General features: G+C 46.6%; 1 protein-coding gene across 4 annotated transcripts in view; it reads right to left on the bottom strand.

Annotated features, from left to right (window-relative positions):
* Window positions 1–24,223, bottom strand: part of WWOX (WW domain containing oxidoreductase) — a 915,589-nt gene that overhangs the window by 681,480 nt on the left and 209,886 nt on the right. For all 4 annotated transcript variants that reach the window (XR_008200887.1, XM_052655897.1, XM_052655899.1 and 1 more), the window contains exon 6: window positions 2,988–3,076. Coding sequence is in view for 3 of the 4 variants with exons in the window: in XM_052655897.1 (XP_052511857.1) it covers window positions 2,988–3,076 (89 nt within the window). In the remaining variant the exon portion in view is untranslated. The remainder of the gene's footprint in view (window positions 1–2,987; window positions 3,077–24,223) is intronic.

Raw genomic sequence — 24,223 nt, 5'->3', positions numbered from 1 at the left:
GGAAGGAGACTGGCTCATCCGTACCATGAGCTGCATCTTCCAAAGAGGTTCGCACTGGCACCCGTTTCTACCTTTTCCAGGCTCACACTACATGCGCTACTGCCCGCCCTGGCATGGCAAGACCACCGGGCTGGGGCATGAACCGAGGGGATGCACACGGTAAAAAGTGCCCGAGCAGACTCCTGGCGTGCCTGCAGACGGGCCTCGGCACAGACTGCTAAGTGCGTGCGTCCACGCGGCACTTCAGTGGACGGGTTTTTCCTCTCCTCAGTCCAAGGGCGCAGAAAGGAGTGGGTCCGGCATGGGTAACCTCTCCTTCGTTTGCCATTACGTTTTACACACAAGGAGATCTTAACATCAAAAGATGGGAGCTGGAGATAGGAAGAGAGCGACACGTGTTTTTCTGGCAGTTCAGTCACCGACACTTGAACTCGTTTCTGACAGTTCTCAGAATCCACAGACCTGTGAGGGCTGAACTGTCATGTGCCCGGCTGGGGAAGACTTCGCCCTGCTGGTCTTTCAAAGGGAAAGTTGTGTGGGATTTTCATGCTGATTTGTCTAAATCCATGTAAAATATTGGACCCTAAAGAGACTGATGAAAGGAGGTTCGTGGCATAGGGTTGGCTAAGAGGAAAACTGCTTTTGTTTCTGAACCAAGGAGTACAGAAATTCAGAATTCATTTGCTAAGATCCAGAATTAGGGCAGAATGGGAGACCACTTTTCTCCAAGAGTTTGGGCTTGGTGATCACAGAAGGCAGTTGGCTTTGATGATTTCTGAACTACTTAATGGTTAAAAACGAATGGTCCCATTAAGACTTGGAAGGCAGTCCTCTTATGTAACCGTTGGCTCTGCTCGGCTAAACGCCTCCTTCCAGCGAGCGCTGACACCAGGACTGGAGGGAGAGTGAAGCGGCGGTGCGTCTCAGCTCCCATGGGAGCAGCATGGTGTCGGGGAGCAAGCAGAGGGAGTCACAGCAGACGGAAATGCTGCCTCTGCCACCGACCTGCTAAGGCAGCCTGCGACAGTCACTCACTGTCTCGGACCTCGTTTTCTGGCCCATCGAGAATGACAGACAGGGCAGCAAGGAGGCTCGGCAGGTGGGCTGCCCAGGCGTGCCCGGCCTCAGCGCCCCTGCTGGCTGGCCGCGTGCCCTCGGATAACTCACCCTCTCTGGTCTCATTTTCCTCAACTGCGTAATAGATATAATGACAGCATTTACCCTGAGGGCTGCTTGGAGAATTAAGTTAGGAAAAGCACACAAAGGGTACTGGGTGTGGGGCTCATAACAAGCTCTCGAGAAATGAGCTGTTACTGCTGCTACGGTTGATATTATTATTGCTGTTCTCTTCCAAACAACCGCAGAAATACTAGGTCGAGGAGTAGGCTGCCAGAGGTTAAACACTGCCTGCTTGCTGGCAACTCACACAATGGCTTGGGTGAGCTTAACTGGGCCTCCACCAGCCACCACTCTCTTTCCAGAGCTGAGACGAGAGCCTGGGGCTTTGGAGGCATGTGTTAAATGCGTGTTAAGTGAAGAAGCAAGCGGATAAATGAATCATGAAGGGAGTAAAGGGCAAATATTTAAAGAGCTACAGCTCTGTCTTGATGGGAGGTTCTCTGGAAGCTCTGGCGAGGGCTGGCAGCTACCAATCCCTGCCAAAAGGGCACACAGTGGGGCTCACCTAGGTCTGCTGGCCTGCAGACAATGCCCAGCTAGCTATTCGCTGGAGCACAGGGCAGGCCCCTGGGGTGGGGGCAGCGGGGAGTGCAGATCTCACTAAAGACTCTCACTTGACATTTCAATCTCAAGGACTCGGGCTTGCTCCAGAAAGGGCTTTAGGGGACAGACTTCTCAACGGTCTAAAAGAACGAGTGAGAAAACGAAGGGAGAAAGAAGAAGAGCTGGCCACTGGACAGCATTGAGGAGTCGGGCCAACATCACGCCATCGGAACATCTGGTCTGAGACACCTCCCCTCCCATCCATTATCTCCGCAGAGAACTGTTAAAACCAGCAACCCCGACGGAGGCCAACCCTGAGACCGCTTGTCACTGATCAGCCTGCTCCAAACTCGGGGACTCTGGTGCCGACTGTGGAATTATTTTACCTTTGGCACCACGTGGACTATTATTAACTTAATCCTTGGGTTTAAATCAACTCACTGGAAAAGAAAAATTAAACGAAGTGATTTGTTAAAGAAATTTAAACCTCTATGTTAAATGAGAAACCAGTATTGCTTGCCCTTAAAAAAAAAAAAAACCAGAGGGAACTGTAAAAATAAACACTTGGAAACAAAATATTGTAATGAAAAGGAAGCTAACCACCACCGCTTTCCTCAGTTCTGGCTTTAAGAGCTGCTTGCTCTCTGCTAGGAAAGGCGGTTGGTAAGGGATGGCCAAAAAAAAAGAAAAAAAATCTGCCAGTCCTCAGCAAAGGCTCCCTCCGTCAGGCATTTTTGAAAGTCTGAGAAAGAATGGAAAAACAGAAGTTCTCAGATGTGAGCCCACGCTTTTGGAACCGTGTCCACGGGCCACGTAAAACCATCGCAGGTTTGCTAAACAGTAAAACCTTCTTCCCGTGCTCTGAGGTTCAGCCCCCTTGTGGAACTAGAGAGCTGACCTGACCTCTTCCTAAGTGCAATGAAAATGGAACTTCTCCTCGATCCGGGGAGGTGCCCTGAAGATGTCTGCGATCAGGATGCAGCCTGCAATCAGCTGCCTTTTACGAGGTCGCTTTTTACTGATGCTTAGTAGGATCTTTTTCTTGTTTTCTGGGAGGCTGTTATGAGATTGATGACACGTCTCATAATGAGGAGGGCTCAGAGTCAAAAAAATATGGTACACCTCGACCGGGCCAGGATAAATGAGCCTCCTGTTTGGACGCCAAGACGGCACAATAGCCTTCCATCTTCCCGGTTGTGTTCATCTGATAAAGACATTACAATGGTGAGATATTATGATCTATAACCCTCTGCTGGAACACTCACACATTCTTGGCCTTGAACGCTTGAGCAAAATGCTGCACGCTACGGAGCAGAGCAAGGTCCAGGGTCATTGCTTCTACCTTGGCTTTGTGCTGGAATGAGAGAAAATAAAAAGAAATGATAAATAACAGCAAGTTTAGTTCATGGTATCAAGTTACAGTAAATGTGTTATGGAACATGTCGGAATTCCCCTGTTTAATATTAGACGCCCAGGGAGAATATAAATCATCGGAATGAATAGAAGAACGGGGCTTTTTACTGCCAAGTTTAGGGAGGATGGGAGGCTGGGACTCTGCTAAAACTCCAGGCTGAGGGCCTGTACTGTTTGACTCAGCGCCCGAAACAGGATCCACAGGGTCCGGGGGCTCATGTATCTCCTCTCAAAGTGCCTCCTAACTATAATGACAGAGGTACACGAGGACGAAGCCCGCCTCCTGCAGGAACATCAAAGGCCATGTGGGAATCTCAAAAGCTGCCATCTGGGCTCTGGAACCACTCCACTAAGCCTGCCTCAAAAATGAAACACAAGGCATGGACAGAAAGTACAAAGGCAGGCAAAACTCGGTAATACCAATGGAGCCGGATAGCCCTGCATGCCCCTGCTTTAGAAACGCAGACAAGCCAGGTTCGAGCACCCTGGTTTAGAGACCCTGTGAACTCTGTGGGTGTGAGGCACACGCGGGTGACAGTAATGATGCTCCTGATGTCTGACCTTGGGTGACGGTGGGTGGGCATTTACAGGCATCATCGCACCCTCAGGGCAACTGAAGGCTACCTTGTATTTGGCCTGTTTTACACTGTGGCGTCTTAGAAGAGACTGAATACAGAGCTAGGAAGTGTGGATGGTGAGGCCTCAAGCCAGTCTGACACTGAAGCCCACACTCCCTCCTGGAGCCACACCAGAAGCGCTGCAGCAGTCACTGAAGCCACCCCGTCCCACTGCACGGCCCCCGGCACAGTTCCAGAAAGCCCATGCCTTTCCAGCAGGCCCTGTGTTTACCAGGCCCTCCTGATTTTTAAGTCTGCCTGGACTCTGCTATGGGCTGAAATGCTACTTCTTCGGTCTCTCTCCGCAGAACAGACGGCCAGGCTACCTGCCTGATTAGGTAAGTGGATTCCCATAAGATAGGCGGTGAGCCTCAGAATCCTTGTCTAGACTGCGACACTGAAGTAAGACTAGTGAGAATCACAATGTGCTCGGAGGCTCTGAAGGGGGTGCACGAGGCTCAGTGGAGGGCACCCTCCACCTGGACGGACACACAGGCTGTGCTGAGACGCTTAGTGTGTCTGCAGAAGTTCACCTCGGCCACCAACGTCCTGGACCGCGACCCGAGTCCCAGGCCTTGGACAGTGAACACCAGGCCGACACAGCTGGGATGCACAGACTCTGGGCCACCTAACCTTTCTGAGCCTCAGCTTCCTCACTTGTAAATGATGAATGTTCATCATCTACTCACAGAGTCGTGAGGCTAAGCGCAAAGCACCTAACAGCCTGCCTAGAGACAAAAGGTGTTTCATCACTTTAACCGGAAGGAGGGAAGATGCCCGTAGTGACAAGCTCTTTCCCCGAGGCCACTGTGTAATAAATGGTTGTTCAGGAGGGCAACAGGGCAACAGGGTGGGTGAAACTGTGTTCACAGCAAGTGAGGCTTCCCCCAGAAGACCACATCGTACCAGATCACTGTTGGACCCTGGAGGATCCAGGTCCTGCCACTAACACGGCCCAGTTTTCAGGAAAGGCCACAGAGAGGAATTCAGTGACCTCCCCAAACCCCAGCAGTCTGGCAAAGGCAAGTTGGCCGAAGTAGATCTTAAATTCCTCAGGTAACAGCAGCTGCACACACCTGCAGATTCTGGAAGAAGGAGAAGCATCTAACCTGATCCAGGAAAAGAGGAGAGTGCCAACATGTGGGTTTCATTAGAGCTTCCTGAGATCAGGGAATATTAAAGCTGGAGGGTTCACAGTAAGGCAAGGCCACAGCCCTCATCCCATATGAAGGTAAGCTGCCACCAGAAGAAGGGGCTGCACCCGAGTGATGCCGTACCCTGTACAGAGGGCTCAGGACTCCAGATGGGCAGCAAACCGCACCCCCACCCCCCCGTCCCCACTTTCCGTCTGCGTGATGGATGTTTTCCGGTGGCTGAAGTCTTCGGAGCGGGACGTCTGTCAAAATGGCTAGCTTTCCTTCCCCATAGATTCTTATGCCTCCTGAATGCTCAACTACTGGTTCTGACATTCAGACGTGGCAACTCAAATGGCCTTTCACCCTCATCCTGCTCCTCAGGCCCCAGCCGCCCCTGGTGCAGAGCACGACACTAGTCACCAACACAGAATCTTACAGAGCTTTGAAAGGATTGCAAGAGGAAAACCGGATATTTCTCCTATTAAGGGAGGGGTGGTAAGGACAGACATCGCTCCTCTCAGCTGAGTCCCTGATGGAAATCCCCAAGGAATGTACTGGCTACATATTAGAAAAGAATGCATGTACATTTTTCCCCCATAAAACAGGGAGAACATTCCCAGATGGTAACCCCAAAGCAAAAATTTCAATGAAAGCGATGGCCTGCCAAGCCGGCCAACGTGTTCTTCTAATGTGCGGTTTGCACGTGGTGAGCTGTCTTTTGGTACCGCCCCCCGCCCCCACCACCTCTCCCCTCGCTGGAAGATAAAACACAGGGCTGCCACCACCAATAAGAACAAAATCAGAACGTATGTATCCAGGGGGAACGAGGGGTCACAAGCCATCAAGCAGTTCAACAGACTAATCCACAGGCGGTGGGTTACCGGGCTCCTGGGGACAGTGACTCAAGCCCACACCCAATTACTCAGGTGACCCCCCTGCCCTCGGAATCAGGCTTCCTGCTTCTGCTACTGACCCTGAGAAATGCAGAGGGACTGCGTGCGTAGTTTAGTTAAGCCCCGAAAAGGGAGACACAGCTTTTAGAGGGAGGGTACACAAATGTGCTGACGTGTGTGTGTGTTGCGGGGGGGGGTGCTCTTCTGGTCGTCTAACAAACTTCACAACGCGATAGAAATGTTTTTATCATGGGACGTGCTCCAAATGAGAAGGCAGGGGCTGACGGATTGCAAGCAGAGAGCATTTCTGAGGGATAAACTGCTGATTGCTAGGTGAAAGCAAGAGGCCCCATCTGCCAATGTGAGCTTTCCTGCTGAGTCTATGAATTTGGGACTGACCACAATCCGCTTTCTTGGTATAACTCATTTCTGCTGTTGTTGTTGTTGACTTTAATTTGGAAGGAATTATAGACTCGCAAGAAGTGCCAAACACAGTACCCGAAAATGCTCACATACCCATCTCCCCGTATCCCCCAGAGGGGACGACTTATCCAAGAAGCACATCATTAAAACCAGAAAATCGACATTGTCACAAAGTAATTCATTAGACTCCAGATGTTACTTTGATTTCACCAGTTTGGGGATGCACTCATTTTCTTTTATTTGAAATATCTATGCGTATAATGCTATGACATTTTTATCACATGCAGAAATTCATAGAACCATCACCACTTTCAACATACAGAACTCTTCCATCACCACTAAAGAACCATTGAGATTTTCAACTAAGATGTTAAATCAGCATATGCCATCCAGGACGTGAAAAGTTCAGACTCTATCTGGCCAGTCTCTGGGCTCTAGATTTGCAACACACACACACTTGTAGCTTAAAACATTTTTGTAGCTTGGAATGGCCAACAAGATATGACCTGGATCCCTTACTGTGTGGCTCACACAAGTGCCTCTGTATCAGTCAAGACGAACTTCAACAAGGAAGGAGCCCCCAAACCCCTCAATGTCATAAGAGAACCAAGCACTATGACTTGTTCATGCCTCAGGTCAGGGGGGCCCCTGTCACTGTAATGGCCAGGGGCTCAGGCAGGTGGAGGCCGGGGCTGTTTCCATCCTCTGTAACATCACCAGCCTCCACAGGGCGGGGAAGAGAATCCGGCTGCACACTGAATGCCACGGGCTGCCACCCCGTGGTGCCAGGGGTTGCTTCTGCTAACACTTTGTTGGCAGAGCATGTTCTGCGGCTGTGCCTAGCTTCGAAAAGGTGCAACCCTCCACATGCCCAGCAAGAAGAGAAATGCAACGTGTACACAGTGAATATCAGTAACACCAACGCACAGTCCGTGATTTTGCCCTCTCTACTGTCCAGGCTCATTTCAGGCCACCTCCTGCTTCATAATTTCAGTAGTCATAGAAACATTTAGAAAAGACAGATGGATACGGACAGAAAGGATCTAGAATGCCACCACCCCACTATTAACTGTTGGCTTTCCCTATGCCCCCCACCCCTCCTCTCTACCCATCTAGCCATCGATCCAGCCAACCAGCCAACGAGCCCCCCACCTAGCTTTGGCTGACAGAGACAACTTCCTACTAAACTTTGAATCTTTAAATGCTATAAAACGCCTATCCAACCCTTCCCCAAATCCACACTCTTTTCTTTAGCCACACCACTGTACACAAGTTTATCATCTCAGGGAAAAGAGGAGTGCAAACTTCCCTTAAGTTCCATCTACAGATGCTGGCACCCATCATTTTAAAGCAGGAATGCACAGGTGTGGAAGCAGCAGGCAACGTCTAAGAAGCTGAGACGTAAACCTGCTCCCAGCCACCCCCAGGTTCAGCCAGAAGACAGAGCAGTGCAGCAACCCACATATTTTCCCTCCACTTTCCTGGAAGTCGGGGACACCAGCCCACTGACACTCTCGGTAGAATGAGTCTTCCTGGGTTGTTCTTTGCTAAATTCCCAAAACCTGTCTTAGCGGTTCAAGGGTCTACAAGGGCAGAATCAAGGGGGTTCTTGCTGTCGTTACACAAGACTGTTCTCTCATACCATTGCATGACTATAATTGGCCAAGTGTGACTCAGGCGTGACACTGCCTGGAACCACAGGAACCACATGGGGGCCATGTGGAACATCCACAGGGGACGGCAGAGTCGGGCTGAGCGGGAGGAGCCGCAGTTTGGCCTGACAGTAGCACTGGCTGTGTGGCCGCAGGAGCGGCGTGGCTGCTCTGGGCCGCAGCATTCATGCTGAAATGGGCGTCTGCGGTAAATGGTTAGGGCAAAGAGGAGGTATGGCGCATACGAGGCACGAAGCACAGAAATTACGATTATTATCATTTGTAACACCACTGTTAGAACAGGACACCGATTCTTTGTTTTTCAACCATAAGGCATATTACCAATTGCAGTCACAAAATTTACTTAAGCAGGCTACAGTCCACAGGGTCGCAAAGTGTTGGGCATGACCGAGTGACCGAGCACACCACATGATATGCTTGGCATTTATTTTTCATTGAAGAGTCACAGGAAAAGTCTTTTGAAGTATCTATCATTTCCCCCATTTCACAGCCTAGAAAACAGAGGTTTTTACAGTTTAAAGTGGCACAGCCTAGACACTGATTCAGGTTTTGAACTGAGACTCGACTGGTTCCAACACTCGTGTCTTCGCTGGGTTATCACTACTGGCTCTAGCCCCGTTCTCGTACTCTTCAATGCCTGACACTGAGAAGCTATCAAGAAATTAACGTCCTCTATATATTCTTGTTTGTGTCTATTTTACATCATATTTATTTCATACACTTAGAATTTACAAGAGAAGCCTAGTAGTGAAGGCGAAAATGTAACCAAGGCAATAATGTACATTCAGAGCTTATTGCTAATGGCACCCTGCAAATTCTAATCCAATGGGCCTTAATTGCATTGTGCTGATGCCTCTCGCCCTTCCACTTTACATATGCCTGGTCCTGATTTTATGTTCCGAAACCTTAAACAGGAGTTGTCACATTTACAGCAGCAGGAGATAGCGGTGATGAGCATGTTACTGACATGACATTATTCACTGAACTACAATACAGACCTAACTACACTGGTTCCGTAATCTGTCAGAATCCTATGTGGGACCTCATATCGCTCGTTTCTCCAGTCTTATGAAAGTGATGTTTTTGTGGCTGTGGGTGTCAGCCTCTTTGCTGGGAAATGCAGGAGCAGATGGGGATTTGCATCTCCTTTCAGCTCTTGTACATCTCAGAGCAACCCAAATCAGCATCATGAGCGAGCTAAATGGGAGTCTGCCCAACCTTGAACAAGCCTAAAGATAAAAAGGATGCCCTGATCGGGGACTGCCCTGGTGGTCCAGTGGCTAAGGCTGCACTCTCCCAACGCAGGGGGCCTGGGTTCGATCCCGGGTCTGGGAACTAGATTCCACATGCCCAACTTTGCAGACTACAACTAACGCTCACACATCGCAACTAAAGATCATGCGTGCTGCAATGAAGATCAAAGACCCTGCATGCTTCAACCAAGACCCAGCACAGCCAAAATGTCAACAAATGAATATTTTCTTAACAAAACGATGTTCTGGTACGTGCTCTTACTGAAACAGCATTCCTGCCCAAGGAGCTGGCAGAGCTTAGGAGTCTCTTTCATGGCTCTCCATACCTGTATCAATCTGTGCACCTCTGTGCCTTCCACCAGGAAGACGCTCTTCAAGAAGAGTCCAATTTACAAAATAGGGAGCCAAACCAGAAATGACCCTTAGCAAAGCCCTGGGTTTTCCTTCAAGCCTTGACCTTCAGATTGACCATCAAGCAGGAACCTTCACTCCTGAGATTCCACAAATGTGCCCCCCACCGAAGTCCACCCTCCCTCCAAACTACAGTGATAAACATGCCTAATGAGAAAATCATGACAATGATTTTCATTACACAGAGGTCAAAATTTCTGCCTTGGGTTGCTGGAACTCAATTTATAAAATAACTGTTTCAGTATCTATAGGTGATTGTGAGGCTGATTCAAGGAGAAGCTGTACCGGATAACGGCTTATTTAATTTGGTGTATGACTTATGCACCACATAAAGTAAAACTATTAAAGATGCTTAGACAGTAATTGGCAGTATTTTGCACTCTGGATAAAAAAAAGTGCTTATCTTGCCAGAAACTAACAAGAGAGGGAAAATTATTCGAAAACCTTCCAATTTCCCTCTATGCTATGCATTCACTTTGCAGCTTAAAAACAGTTTAAGAGGATGGCAAATGGCACGGGGGTTTGGCAGCCGACATGATCGGGCATTTATGCCTGGCTATTGAAGAAAGAGCTTTTTTTCATAGTGAATTTTTCATCCTAATGTAAGTGATGATTTACGTTAACTATAGGTAAAGCATGGTTACATTTTGCTGAAGGATTGCAGGCAAGTAGAGAGGAGTACAATAAGCTGAAGCGTAAAAGCTTTCTCTGTCATAATATTTATTATAATGGCATATAAAATAGCTGAAATAAATAATAGATGACTAAAGGTAAATTCATATGATAAAGAATCCTTCAGCAGACACCATTACTTTTGACTGTTCGAGTTTTATACACAGTTGAAGACTCTTTAATAAACAGGCCCTGTGTCTTATGTAAGTACTGGAAACATCCACGACGTGCTCAAAAGCAACAGACTGGACATCAGCTAATCCACTGCATAATTATATCCTCAACAGGAACAGCCTATATATTTTGAATAGTTTAATACGTAGGTTCTTAATGAAACTTGATAAGCATCTGAAGCCCCTTCTTTGCAGAAGTTGCTGATAAAATAAATCCAGTGTCCCACACCCCAAGATTCAGATAGGTATACAGACAAATGGAGACAGTGGCATCGACACCTATACACAGCATCATGCGTAAAATAGACGGCTGGTGACAAGGTGCTATTTAACACGGGAAGCCCAGCCTGGCGCTCTGTGATGACCACTCATGCGTGGTCATGAGAGTCGGGGCTGGGGAGGGCAGGGAGGCTCCAGAGGGAGGGGACATACGCATAACTGGGGCCAAACTGTGCGGCTGTACAGCGGAAACGAACACAACACTGAAAAGAAATTTCCTCCAATTAAAGAATTCTTTTTTTTTTTAAATAGGAAAAAAACTCACAGAGAGATGTGGGGTCTGTTGACTATCTGGTGACAGGTCAATGGCAGTTAGTTTCATTGACTACAGAGAAAGAGAAACAAGATCTGTCTGCTCTGGTTGAAAGGCTTCTGAATTCCACCTGAAGGACCCGTGAAGTGTGAGAGATGCTCAGATGGAGAGAGACGATCTTCATTATGACGCTCAAGATGGAGAGAAACACACACTACCAGGACAGCATCTGCCTGGGGGGTTCTCACCATGGACACGCCAGCCCCAGGGGACACCCGGTGAGGTCTGGACACGTTTCTGGGGGAGGGCTGCTCTGGTATCTCGGGGGTAGAGCCCAGGGATGCTGACAAACATCCCACAGCGAGTCCCAGACGGCAACGGTGCCGAGGCTGCGCGTGTTGGTTTGGGGAGAGGGACTTGATTCACCCCAAGTGGGCTTCAACGATTTAAAGTTATCCTTATTTATAAAAATAAAACTGGTTCACTGAGCAGAGCACAAATAATACAGAAGTGGATAATGTATCAAGTGAAAGTATCTGGCATCCTGCTGCCCCAAGATAAACAGAGTGACAGTTTGAGGCAAACCCTTCCAGGATACAGTTTCTACGTGTATAAAAAACACTGGGCCACAACGGATTTCTACAAACACCATATCGTAGTATATGTGTTATTCTATTCCATAATCTGGTTTTTCACAATTAACACATGATAGAATACACCTAAACAGAACTCCACCAATATTCTTTTCAACCAGTAGGTTTACCCAGAAGAGTGTTCAAACATTTATTAAAAATTGATCTGGGGCTTCTCTGGTCGTACAGTGGTTAAAGCTCTGAGCTCAGATACAGGGGGATGGGTTTGATCCCTGGTCAGGGAACTAATACCTCATATATTGCACAGCACAACCAAAAAAAAAAAAACAAATAAAAAAATTTTAATCCAAATGAAAATTTATTAAAAAAAAAAAAAAAGACTGATCCTCTTTGGATGTCTCAGTCCTCCACAGCCTTCACTAGCTTTGTGAACTTTTTACTTCAATTCCCAAAGCTTGACCTTTCTTACCTGTAAAAAATAGAAATAATAGAGGAATCCCTTCCCTGGGATTACTGTGGGAACTCAATAAGATAATATGCATGGGAAGCACCTTAAACACATACGCTCTAAGTGTTAACTATTGCTGTTGCTGTAATCAATATTACTTTATGTAGTTTCCAGGTTTTTGTTCCTAAAAACAATGTTGTAATATCTATGTTTTGCAATAAACAATTTTTTTTCTATAGGATAAGATCCTGGAAGTAGAATTGCCACGTCAAGCAACATCTGTATTTTAAATTTTGATGCATTTTTTGCTGGGTGTCCTCCAAAAAGGTTAGAGCAATTTCTAGTCCCAATAACACTGCAGGAGACTATGAAAGAAAACCAAAACAACTGATAATTCACACTAATATTTATAGTCGGTTAAAATGAAGTTTTATATCTCTGTCTCTGATTTCTGGTACACAGTGAGTGGCAGAGAGTAGGTTTTCAAGACAGGGTTTAATTTAGAAAATGAATGAATGAATAATGCACCACCTGAACCTGGGACAAAGTCCTCAGAAGAGATAAAAGTAGGCTAGTGACGCTGGCAACATAACCCGCTGGAAAGCCAGGCTTTTCTCCTGAAGCTTCAGGCCCGCTGGCTGCCAGCCTGCCACTCAGAAGCTGGCACTCAGAAGCTGATGACGAATGTGAACCCGGCATGCGGAGCGTGCAGTAAACGTGCAACAGTGTCATCGTGCCTGGGGGTGCACAACAGTCACTTTCAGTTTATGGGTGAATCCAAAGAGAGCAATCTTTCTGAGGTTCCACAGAAGCAAAGCAGCATATTCAACGGACGAACTAGAAAAGGTTAAAAAGAGTATGTGCTTCCGAGAGAACCAAAGTTTCCCGTTCAAGGTGGCATCTGTCTAAACAGCCTCTAATAAGTTCCAACAAAAGCACCCAGAAAGGCAGAAAAGCTAGAAATTCAGTACACAGCGCGTGCATGCGCATACACACACACACACGTCACAGTCAAGGTGTCCCCAAATGTTGCACGTCTTCTACATTAGCTATGGGACCAAATAACTTACTCGTAAAAAGGAACTGGAAAAGGAAATAGCAATAACAAAGAAGATGCTCTTTTTTAGGGAGGGGGATTTAATTGAGTTATTAAATCACTTATGGCCTAGTTTTGCTGGTTAAAACAGTAAGAGACAGTAAACAGCTTTATACTATGTAAGAGAAAATGTAAATCATGTATGTGAAAGTTTCAAGAAGAAAAATATCAGAAGGGAGGGAGGGAGAAAGGAAACAGAGGAAGGGAGGGGAGGGAAAGGATATGAGAGACAGAAAGATGGAGGAGGAGGAGGAAGAAAGTCAGTTTAGCTCCCAAACTAGCAGCAGCAGGAAAAAAAAAGAAAATGCTTGGGGTCCACGGGATATTAAGAAACTGGATCGACGCAAAAATAAAATCCAAAAAAGAACTAAAATTATTAATAAAGGAAAACACCTGATAGAGAGGAAACGCAACATGAAATTTAGAAATTAGTACAGATTCACACATAATCACAAGAAAAATCAAAAGGACTTAAATTCACACGTTAAAGGCAGAAGCCAACTAGAACTCAAGAATGACCTCCATGCTGTATAAAATAGATAGTGTGGACAGAGAACACCAGCACCTCCCAGACCTGCTCTCCCTGGTCCACGGTACCGGGCTATGTTGAGAAGAGACCTACCACCTGGGAACTACGTTTCCCAGCCTGCATTGTGGTGGGGCGGGGCCTCCAGGTTTCCATCAATGGCCTATGAGTGGAATAGTGTGTGTGTGTGTCTGTCTGTCTGTGAGCGCGTGTGCCCATGTGTGTGTGCGCGTGCCCGTGGGGCCCTCCACCCTGGGCTGAGTGGAATAGTGTGTGTGTGTGTGTGTGTGTATGTCTGTGCGCGTGTGTGCCCATGTGCGTGTGCGCATGCCCATGGGGCCCTCCACCCTGGGCTATGAGTGGAATAGTGTGTGTGTGTATGTCTGTGCACACGTGTGCCCGTGTGTGTCTGTCTCTGTGCGCGTGTGCCCATGTGCGTGTGCGCGTGCCCATGGGGCCCTCCACCCTGGGCTATGAGTGGAATAGTGTGTGTGTGTGTGTATGTCTGTGCGCGTGTGTGCCCGTGTGTGTCTGTCTCTGAGCGCGTGTGCCCGTGTGTGTGTGCGCGTGCCCATGGGGCCCTCCACCCTGGGCTATGAGTGGAACAGTGTGTGTGTGTATGTCTGTGCACACGTGTGCCCATGTGTGTCTGTCTCTGTGCGCGTGTGCCCATGTGCGTGTGCGCGTGCCCATGGGGCCCTCCACCCTGGGCTATGAGTGGAATAGTGTGTGTGTGTGTGTGTGTATGTCTGTGCGCGCGTGTGCCCGTGTGTGTCTGTCTCTGAGCGCGTGTGCCCGTGTGCGTGTGCGCGTGCCCGTGGGCCCTCCACCCTGGGCTACGCATCACGTGAGCTGGGTTTCCCGTATTCTTTCTCCTTCCATCGGAGGGATGCAGACGGCTAACGACTTCTAGTAAGGCCACTAGATGCAGGGAGCCCCCGTGCTCTATGCACTGAATGGGCCACCGCACCCTATCAGCTGGGGACACCCGATGTGGGTCTGGAAATCACCTGGCACAGCTGCTGTCTCTCACGTCAGGTGGCAGTGCGGTTGACGGCCCCCTGCTGCTTTCACCAGGAAGCAGCAGCAGCACACTGCTGGCAAGCAGAAATGAAATTTGGGACATTAGGGGGTTTAAAAAGCCAACTGATTCTGGAGCCCAAACAGTATAAAAAAAGCCTGAAAACACCTCTGAGAGCAGATAGCCCGTTACAATCCCAATTTCTGAATTAATTCAAAGGATTCAGGCCAGGAGCATGTATCGGATTAGTGATATACCTTTTCCACCCAAGTCCTTCATTCCAGATCGTGGTGTGGTTGCTAAGGAACAGAGAGAAGGAGAGACATAGCTAGACAGACAGATTGAGAGAGGCTCAGAAAGAGAGTCAGGCGTTCCTGTCCCGTGAGGTTTCCAGGCTTGTCTGACAGCTTCCTCAGGGCTGCTACTGAAAGGGAAACCTAACAGGAGCCTAGGAATGAGGCGTCTGTGAGGAGTGGCAGAATGACGTGCAGATTCAAAGCAGTGACCAGGCGACCCTGTCCCCTCGGTGCCTGAAGCATGCCAGCTTGGGCATGGGCACGTGGCCACGTTCACATCCGACTCCGTGGTCTGCTCTCTTGTAGGCAAAAGGAACAAATGAGTCAAGTGGGGGTAATTCTGTTGAAAGGCGGCTAAGTCAGAGACTGCGTGTTTTCAGAAGAGCAGCGCACACAGCATTAAGAGCTGCGGGGGCACCACCTTGTAAGCATCCATTAGAGGCCACTTTGGGATGCACGCATGTAAGGCGGCTCGGCCTCAGTGCACCTTCTTCAGTATTCATCGACAGTGTCGTCCCTGCTCCCTCTGGTTCCACGGTACAGACATTCTCTCTAGGCAGAGCTTCTGCTGCCGACAGGGGCCAGGGTGGCCAGAGCTTTCATTGGTGTAAACGGAGGACCTCGTCCATGTGGTCCCCTTCTTCTCAAGGAAAGCAGACTTCAGAGGTTGCACTCCTTTGGGGGCACCAGGTCTGCAGCACAAGCCCCAGAAGGATTCGGGGGTGTTCTGGCTGAGGATCATGTTTTCTAGTTCATCTAAGTGTCACCGCTCATCACACAACTAGGAGTTGTCAGACTTCCTGCCCCGTGCACACTTACGAAATGCAGTCCAAGAGGCAAACGCTCACTGTTAACTAAACAACTTAGGAGGGCTTTCTCCCTGACAGGTACTATTCAGAGAAGGGAGGATTACGGACTCTGCTACATTTCGCCCTGTTGAGCCGTTACAAAGTAGACCCAATTACCTGCACTTTACAAACAAAACAAGGCTGAAAAAGCATCCAAAAAAAAAATAATAATAATCTGCTTGAAAAGCCACAGAATCAGCTATTGGCAGAAGTGGGATTTCAGTTTTTCCTCCACTCTGATAAGCCATTCCTCCTTAAGATAGTATTATTGCTTTGGTGCCAGAAATTTCTTTCCAACCCTGAAATTTCCCCTAAATCCAGGAGATTATGGTGGGGTCCAAATGTACTTCACTCCCAAGAATGTTGTTCTTTCCATGAACCCAAAGCCTTTATACTTTTTTTTCTGACCATTAAAATGTTAACTTTATGATTTAAAAAAAAAAAAAAGAATGTTGATTTCCACCTCTCCCCTCTGCTTCAACCTCCAGACTCTGGAAGAGCCAAGAGAGACATCTAAGTCATGTGTAATTGGAAATGTTTCCATATGTGTAGAAATAAGATACTAATCTAACCACCTGCTCACCGGAAGGTAGTGAAACAGACTTTTCTTTCCAAATGGCCATAAGTCCTCCAGAAAGTCAGCAAACTTTCTCTTGAATAAGCCAGTTAGTATTTTAGGTTTTGCTAGCCACACAAACAACTCGACTTTTGCAGCATGGATGCAAAAGCTGCCATAGACACTGTCAAGAAATGGGTGCAGCCGAGTTCCAATAAAACTTTATTTTTACAAAAGCAGGTGTCAGGCTGGATTTCCTCCCGGTGTGGCACAGTTTGCTGAAACCTGTTTCAGGACAAGAGTCAGGAAAGCTGGGTGTGTCTCAGACAGTCTGGCAGTCTTATAATTACTGTAATTTGAAGATTCCACTGAAGATAGGAGAAAATAAAGCATTACACACTGCCTTAAATAATGTATGTTGACTGATCACAGGGGCCAACTGATTAAGATGTAGCTCACAGACAGCCTTAAGAGTCTCAAGTAGTGTGTACAAAGAGTGGTAAGTATCTGCTAACACTGCTGCTTGCAAAATGTGTCTCCTGTTAAAAATCTGAATTTCAGGAGTATCACATGTTGTAAGTATCAGCACTGAATGGTTCCTGCAAATTCCATATGTCTGCTTGAACACAGGACCGCTGTGAAAAATATTATGGCCACTCTGGAAGGTTATAAAAACCTGTTAGAGAAATTGAAACAAGGGTTTCTAGACATCTTCCAAGCATGCCAATCCTTGGGCATTTAGGGTATGAAAGACAGACTTTTTTCCATTGGGCTCAAAGGTATGTTCCAGATCTGCTAATGATTCTCTCCAAAATCCTAACAGGCATCAAATCGGAAGCGCCATCTTGGCCACTGGGAATGAGAGCATGACATTTCTGTCTTGTGCGTATGCATTTACAGTGCAGAAAACCAAAACCAAAACACCACCACAACACCACCTCTCGCAATGGAAAGAGAACCACGCACTTTCCTCTTTATCCAGAGAGAAGAACTGCATATGAAGACGCAGAGCCTGGGTGGGGGAACCATTTGGGTGGGACAGGCAGAACCACACACAAAAAAACCAAAACAATGAAAACACAAAATAAAGAGATGGCTCGTAAGATAGTTATTAAAGAGAGCACGCCTTCTATGTCCTGGGATTTTTCGATCTAGATGATAGCAGTAGACTAAGGGTGATTCCTGGGTCGGGAAGATCCCCTGGATAAGGAAATGGCAATCCACTCCAGCACTCTTGCCTGGAAAATCCCATAGACAAGGAGCCCGACAAGCTACAGTCCACGGGGTCGCAAAGAGTCGGACTCAACTGAGCGACTTCACTTTCACTTTCAAGGGCGACTGAGAGACTGTAAGTGTTCTTGAAAGTAATAAGGAAAAAGAAAAAAAAGAAAGAAAGTGATAAGAATTACAGGCCATATCATCACAATTTAGAGGAAATTCATGCCTTCTGCTGGAGAGAGCAAAGATTACCTTTGCAACATTGTGAGACATTCTGCCTAGACTGACGGGTTTAAATTCCTCAACCAGGAGTCAGTATCAAGCCTCAGAGGACCAGAGTCTCTTCCTGGCAGAATGATCTTTGAAATCTCTGAATACCAAGAAGCCACCGAGCACCTGATTTACGGAGATTAATACTCCCAAACAAATACAAAATCCACTAGCTAACAAGAAAAGACGAAAAACAAAACAGCCACCCATTAGGTCACAGCACTGGAAGCGTCATGGCCTGCGTTAGGGGATCAACCACACGCAGAGGGACGGACGGGGGCAGGGCCACAGGAGCCTCGCCAAGGCACTCTGCTGCGCTTGACACCCATGCAAGGCTCCGCTCTGCACCCGGCGCCTTCAAGAGGCAGCTGGTCGCATCTCCACTTTGAGAGTAAGCACACGTAAACTAAATAAGCTGAGGTCATAAATCAGACGAAGGGAGGACCTGAATCCCAGTCTAACCAATCCAGAACCATCTGTCCACCCTTTCTGCCTGTAAACTATGACTATCATGACCCATTCAATGAAATGGAGAAGGAATACTAGGGACTAACAGTACTCTTGCAAATGATGAAATTCCAAGCTCTCAAGCAGGATAGGAAAAGGATGAGAAAAATCAAGGAAGAGCCAGAAAGACCACAAGTGAAGGAAAAAGCTGAGAAAATACCCCATTCTCCTGTTCTCCGGAGATCCATAATCATATGCTACACTGTTCCCTGCAAGCGCAGACATACACAGGGTAGCACATTAATCCTTCAAACACTAACAGATGCTGGCAGGGATTTAGACTGGAATGTATTTACAAAGTGACAAATTATGTTCTGTATTATATATAGAGAGAAAGAGCACCCACAAACAGGCTGATAAATGTCAGCTGCAGTCACGACAAACGGTTTATTTTTATTATACTGTAACCACAAATGTTTTTTTTTTTCCTTTTTTTTTTCCAGGGAGTCCCAAAGATTTATTTGTTGCAGGGAAAAAACAAGATTATATATGACACAAAGTAATAACTGTAAGATCGGTGATATTCCGGGCACCCTACCCTCCTGGAAAGCTGCATCCAGGCTGTCGAGTGCCACTAAAAAACTCAACCTTCTCCCAAGCCCAGTAAATGGTTAATAAATCAGCACCAATACAATGCCTTGTAATTAGATACAGCCTTAGTTCACAGACTAGCCAATTGATAGACAATATCCAATTCCCCCTTCACTGGCTATCAGGAGGGTAGAGTAACTATTAAAATAAATTTAATGGCTGTGACGGGTAAGAAAATATACCAGAAGCTAAATAATCAGTATATCCAAACCCAAAATAAAATTATAGTCTTTGCTGCACACACGGTCCCTGGAAAGGAGGCTTATGGATGGAGAGCGACATCCACAGGCCAAAAAAGGCAAGGTCACTAATTCACAGGAATGTTTAACCTTGAACACAGATTGGGTGGGGGCACAGGGGGTGGGGAGAATCTGGCCTGGGGCCAAGGCAAAATGTAAGCATTGATTATTAAGAGACCATTCTGAAGAATTCCTCTCCTGCACTTGGCCAGTGGGGCGTTGGGGGCAGAGTCAGGCAGTCTTGAGGGCGCTCCAAGGCAAGATGGCAGGAGGGTGACCCAGAGCCTGCACCCCTGCTTCGTGGTGGGGCTCCGCTGTCACCTCGCTCTGGGACCCTGGGCAGGTTTCTCCCCCCCGCCCCCCCCAGGCACCTCCATCCTCTCAGCTGTGAACTAGAGGGTTCCGAGCTCCTGGGGTGGCCAAGATCTCTTTCAGTGTCCAGTCCTTTGTCTGAGACGTAGAGGGATGGGAAATAGAGGAGGGCAGGCCGAAGAAAATGCGTGCTGGTGACCAAGAGGATTCCGCAGAAAGAGAAACACTTTCTCTTCTGGGGTGCATATGCCTCGTGGAGTCACTGCTAGTTACAAGACCCCACACTTGCACACCCTGAAAGCGGGCTTTTCAAAAAAGGCACAACAGGAACGCATGAATATATTCAAACACACAGATGACATAGAAGGGTGCAGAATCTCTCTCACACACACACACACACACACACACACACACACACTCTCAATCCCAGTGACAACTATATGTAAAGGTGGTTCTTTCTTTTGTGATAACGGACACAAAAGACTGCTGTTGTGGGGAGTGGGGGGAGGCAGCCCCCTCTTTAGGGTGCGAGGGGCAGGCAGCAGCTCTTCTCTCTTCCCCCTAAACCCACCGCCAGGAGGAGTGAGCAGGTGGCCGTGGGGAGACATGCACAAGGACGAACCCTGGGGTCCAGGGAACAAGATTCGGTCCCAACCCCACCACCTCCTCAATGTGTTCTGACCTCCTGGAACCCTGGAACCTCACTGTTCCCATCTGTGGAACCATAATGTTAATATCTCCTGCAGCAGGGGAGGGTTAGATAAAATTATGCTTGTAGCCTGGAGGACCCAGTACCTGCCTGGCACACAGGAAGTTCTCAACGAACTGTGTTGATTATTTTCAAGCTGAGGCTGCTCCCTGAAACCATCCCCTCCAAAGCCCTTTACAATCCTAAAAAAAAGATGCCTGTCTTTCCTGCAATCCAATGGGAGCTTATTCTTCCTTTACCTAATTCACATCCTAGTTTTATCCATCACCACTTCCTTGTGTCTTCTCTTATTCTCTCTAAGGGCGGGGGGTAGGGGGTGGGACTGGGGATTCAGCATGGAGCATGCGCCCATGAGTTTCCTTCTGTTTCCCAGGCCAGTGTATTCCAAAGAGCGGGCCTCTGTTCGCAGTAGCTTATGGTGACATGAGATCAAAGGTGAGGAGCAAGGTGGAAGACTGCGTGAAGGGGAATTCACTCCATCACAACGTCAGTCCAGGGCCTTCCCTGGTGGTCCAGTAGCTAAGACTCTGCATTCCCAATGCAGGGGGCCCAGGTTCACTCCCTGGCCAGCAAACTAGATTCCACACACCACCACTACAGACCCAGAGCAACTAAGATCCAGAGCAACCAATAAAAAGACAAATAGATTTTTTTTTTAAAAATAGCATTCTGTCATAGGAGTCAACCAGAAGGTCCTGAAGACCACAGTCCAGCCAAAGTCACAACAATTTCAGCAGTAAAATAAATAATGATATTACTGGACTATGGAACAAAACACACACCTGTGAATCTATACTAATATAAATAAAATAACTGAATCAATCAACAAGTGGGAGAGAGAAGATCAGTCTTCCTTCAGAAGAATTCCAGTGAATCAGTGTAGAAAGCCATGTGAGAAATACAAAATCACCATTAGGGAAGCACCGCTATAGTAACTATTGCAGGTGAGATCAAAGTCAGTGTATGAATGTTCAAGGAAGAAAGAGAAGGCTGGCATAAGCTCAAAGTGTCTCCCCCTAAATATTTATGCAGTATGAAGAAAAAACCAGTAGCATGATGATGGAAAAGCTCAGCAGACATTACCTTCACCAAATGATCACGGTGACTTCACCATTAACCACAGCAAGACGGACAAACATCCTGTACCACCTGAGCTGCTTCACTAAAAGGACACAACATCGTTTCTAGGATGCTCGGGCCAAAAATCTGCTTTAACTTAATCCAATCATTAAAAAGGAAGAAAAAAAAAAAATCAGTTGCTCCGAAGTCTCCAGAGCAGGAAGGACAGGGAAGGAGTGAGGAACTGTCAAAGACGAGAGGCGACCAAGAAGACAGGCGGTTAGAGACGAGGTGGGATCACGGACCAGATCCTGCACTAAGATACTGACGGAAACCTGCTGAAGCGCGAGAAAGGAGGTACAGTTAGCATTATCAACTACTGCCAACTTCCTGGTGTTGAAAAGTATGTGATGGTTAGATAACTGTATTATGGTTAGGTGAACTGTTAAAATCAGGGGAAGATAGGTAAAGCCTCCGTGCATTTTTGCAACTTCTACGTAACTCTGAAGTTACTTGGAAAAAAGTTCATAAAATACAACGAAATGGCTGTCTTTTGGAGTTGGAGCTCTGTGTTAAGAGAGCCTTTCTTTTATAAAGTAGCATTGACTGTTGACGAGGCATGCTGCTTGTTGATTTTTGTTTGCTGTTGTTTTTATTAGTGTCCTTCTTAGGAAATAAAAACACTTTGGCAATTTTAAGTTGGTATCCTAGTTTCTGTTTTCTTTTGAAAACATTTTGGGATCCTGAAATCTGAAAATCTGAGAACCACTAACTAATAAGCTTGTTGAGAAGTATTTCCTGATGACTGGACACTGGAGGAATGAAAGTTTACAACTATCCTCTTCACGGAGCACTATCGATATTCTAATCACAACACTAAGTCCCAATGCTACTACAGCGTCAGACCAAACGGAAAGTGACTGTCACCAATTCAGGGAAGTGCGCCCTGATCACCACTGCCACTGTGGGAAGCAGGGGCTTGGCACAGAATCTTTGCTACTCACATCATATTATGAGTTTCTTAAAAGCAGGGCCTCTCATGCACATGTCTGTATCTTCTAAGAGGTATTTTTCCCCCAGTGAAAATTCAATGTATTAAAAAAGTTATTGATATGCATCTCTGTAGCTTCTGAATGCAAGTTAACTGTTTGACTATATAAGCTCTGAAATGCTGAGAAACTTGCAACCTAACTCATTTTAAGTCTTTCTTTCAGTCCCAAGTTGCGTTTAAAACAAACAAAAAGTCATTTCACTCATTTCCTAAGTACCAGCTATCCCTTATACTTTCTGAGTGCTCTTCTTACAGTAGTTTTGGAGCCCTAGTGATCAGTGCTTTAATATGGATTAAGCACAGCCAAATCCTCAATTTGTACACCCTCCATTACAGATGAGCCTGAGAGCTTTCAAAGTTTTTATGTGAAATGCTAAAAATTTTTGTTTAACATACTTTTAAAGTTGAGAAGATTGTTGGAACAAGTGCTCTCGGTTATCAATCAAATGCGTGATCATTCAGCAAGTAAAACAAACCATTTGAAAATGATAAATACACAGTGAGGGTAGAAGTGTAGAAAAAGATACCCCCAGACAGGGTAGGGGGGAAAAAAAAGAAGTATAAATGGGAACAACCTTTCTGAAGAAGAACGATCGATTCACACTTAAAAGCCTCACTTGGCCCAGGGAAATCAGTAGCATTGATGGTGACTGTGAAAACTGAAAATAGCATCTGAGCCCAGCAAGAAGGGATTGGTTTAGTAAGTTATAAAGGCATAATGTACAGTCACTAGAACTTACTGACAGAGAATACTTACTGGTACAAAAAGACGGCCAAAATATTCTGGGGAAAAAAAGAGTCAGACTACAGTGTGACAGCAATTTTAAGAAATATAGGCAAATATATTTGAATATTAAGAAGACCAAAAAAGATACACCAAGTTAACAGCAATTGCTTCTGAGATTCAGAAGCACTTATTCCTTATTTGTGTAGGTGTGACTATAATTGTGAAATATATCAAGATAACATTATTTTTCTATTTCTGCTTCATTGACTATGCCAAAGGCTTTGACTGTGTGGATCACAAGAAACTGTGGGAAATTCTGAAGGAGATGGGAATACCAGACCACCTGTCCTGCCTCCTGAGAAATCTGTATGCAGGTCAGGAAGCAATAGTTAGAACTGGACATGGAACAACAGACTGGTTCCAAATAGGAAGAGGAGTACATCAAGGCTATATATTGTCACCCTGCTTATTTAACTGATATTCAGAGTATATCATGAGAAACGCTGGGCTGGAAGAAGCACAAGCTGGAATCAAGATTGCCAGGAGAAATATCAATAACCTCAGGTATGCAGATGATACCACCTTTGTGGCAGAAAGTGAAGAAGAACTAAAGAGCCTCTTGATGAAAGTGAAAGAGGAGAGTGAAAAAGTTGGCTTAAAGCTCAACATTCAGAAAACTAAGATCATGGCATCTGGACCCATCACTTCATGGCAAACAGATGAGGAAACAGTGGCTGACTTTATTTTGGGGGGCTCCAAAATCACTGCAGATGGTGACTGCAGCCATGAAATTAAAAGATGCTTACTCCTTGGAAGGAAAGTTATGACCAGCCTAGACAGCATATTAAAAAGCAGAGATATTACTTTGTCAACAAACATCCGTCCAGTCAAGGCTATGGTTTTTCCAGTGGTCATCTATGGATGTGAGAATTGGACTATAAAGAAAGCTGAGCGCCAAAGAACTGATGCTTTTGAACTGTGGTGTTGCAGAAGGCTCTTGAGAGTCCCTTGGACTGCAAGGAGATCCAACCAGTCCATCCTAAAGGAGATCAGTCCTGGGTGTTCATTGGAAGGACTGATGCTGAAGCTGAAACTCCAATACTCTGGCCACTTGATGCGAAGAGCTGATTCATTTGAAAAGACCCTGATGCTGGGAAAGATTGAGGGCAGGAGGGGAAGGGGATGACAGAGGATGAGATGGCTGGATGGCATCACCGACTCGATGGACATGGGTTTGG

This window comes from Budorcas taxicolor, chromosome 18, assembly GCF_023091745.1.
Source record: "Budorcas taxicolor isolate Tak-1 chromosome 18, Takin1.1, whole genome shotgun sequence".
Taxonomy (NCBI): Eukaryota; Metazoa; Chordata; class Mammalia; order Artiodactyla; family Bovidae; genus Budorcas; species Budorcas taxicolor.
Note: the sequence above shows the minus strand (reverse complement) of the source record. Positions and strands in the feature narration are given on the sequence as shown.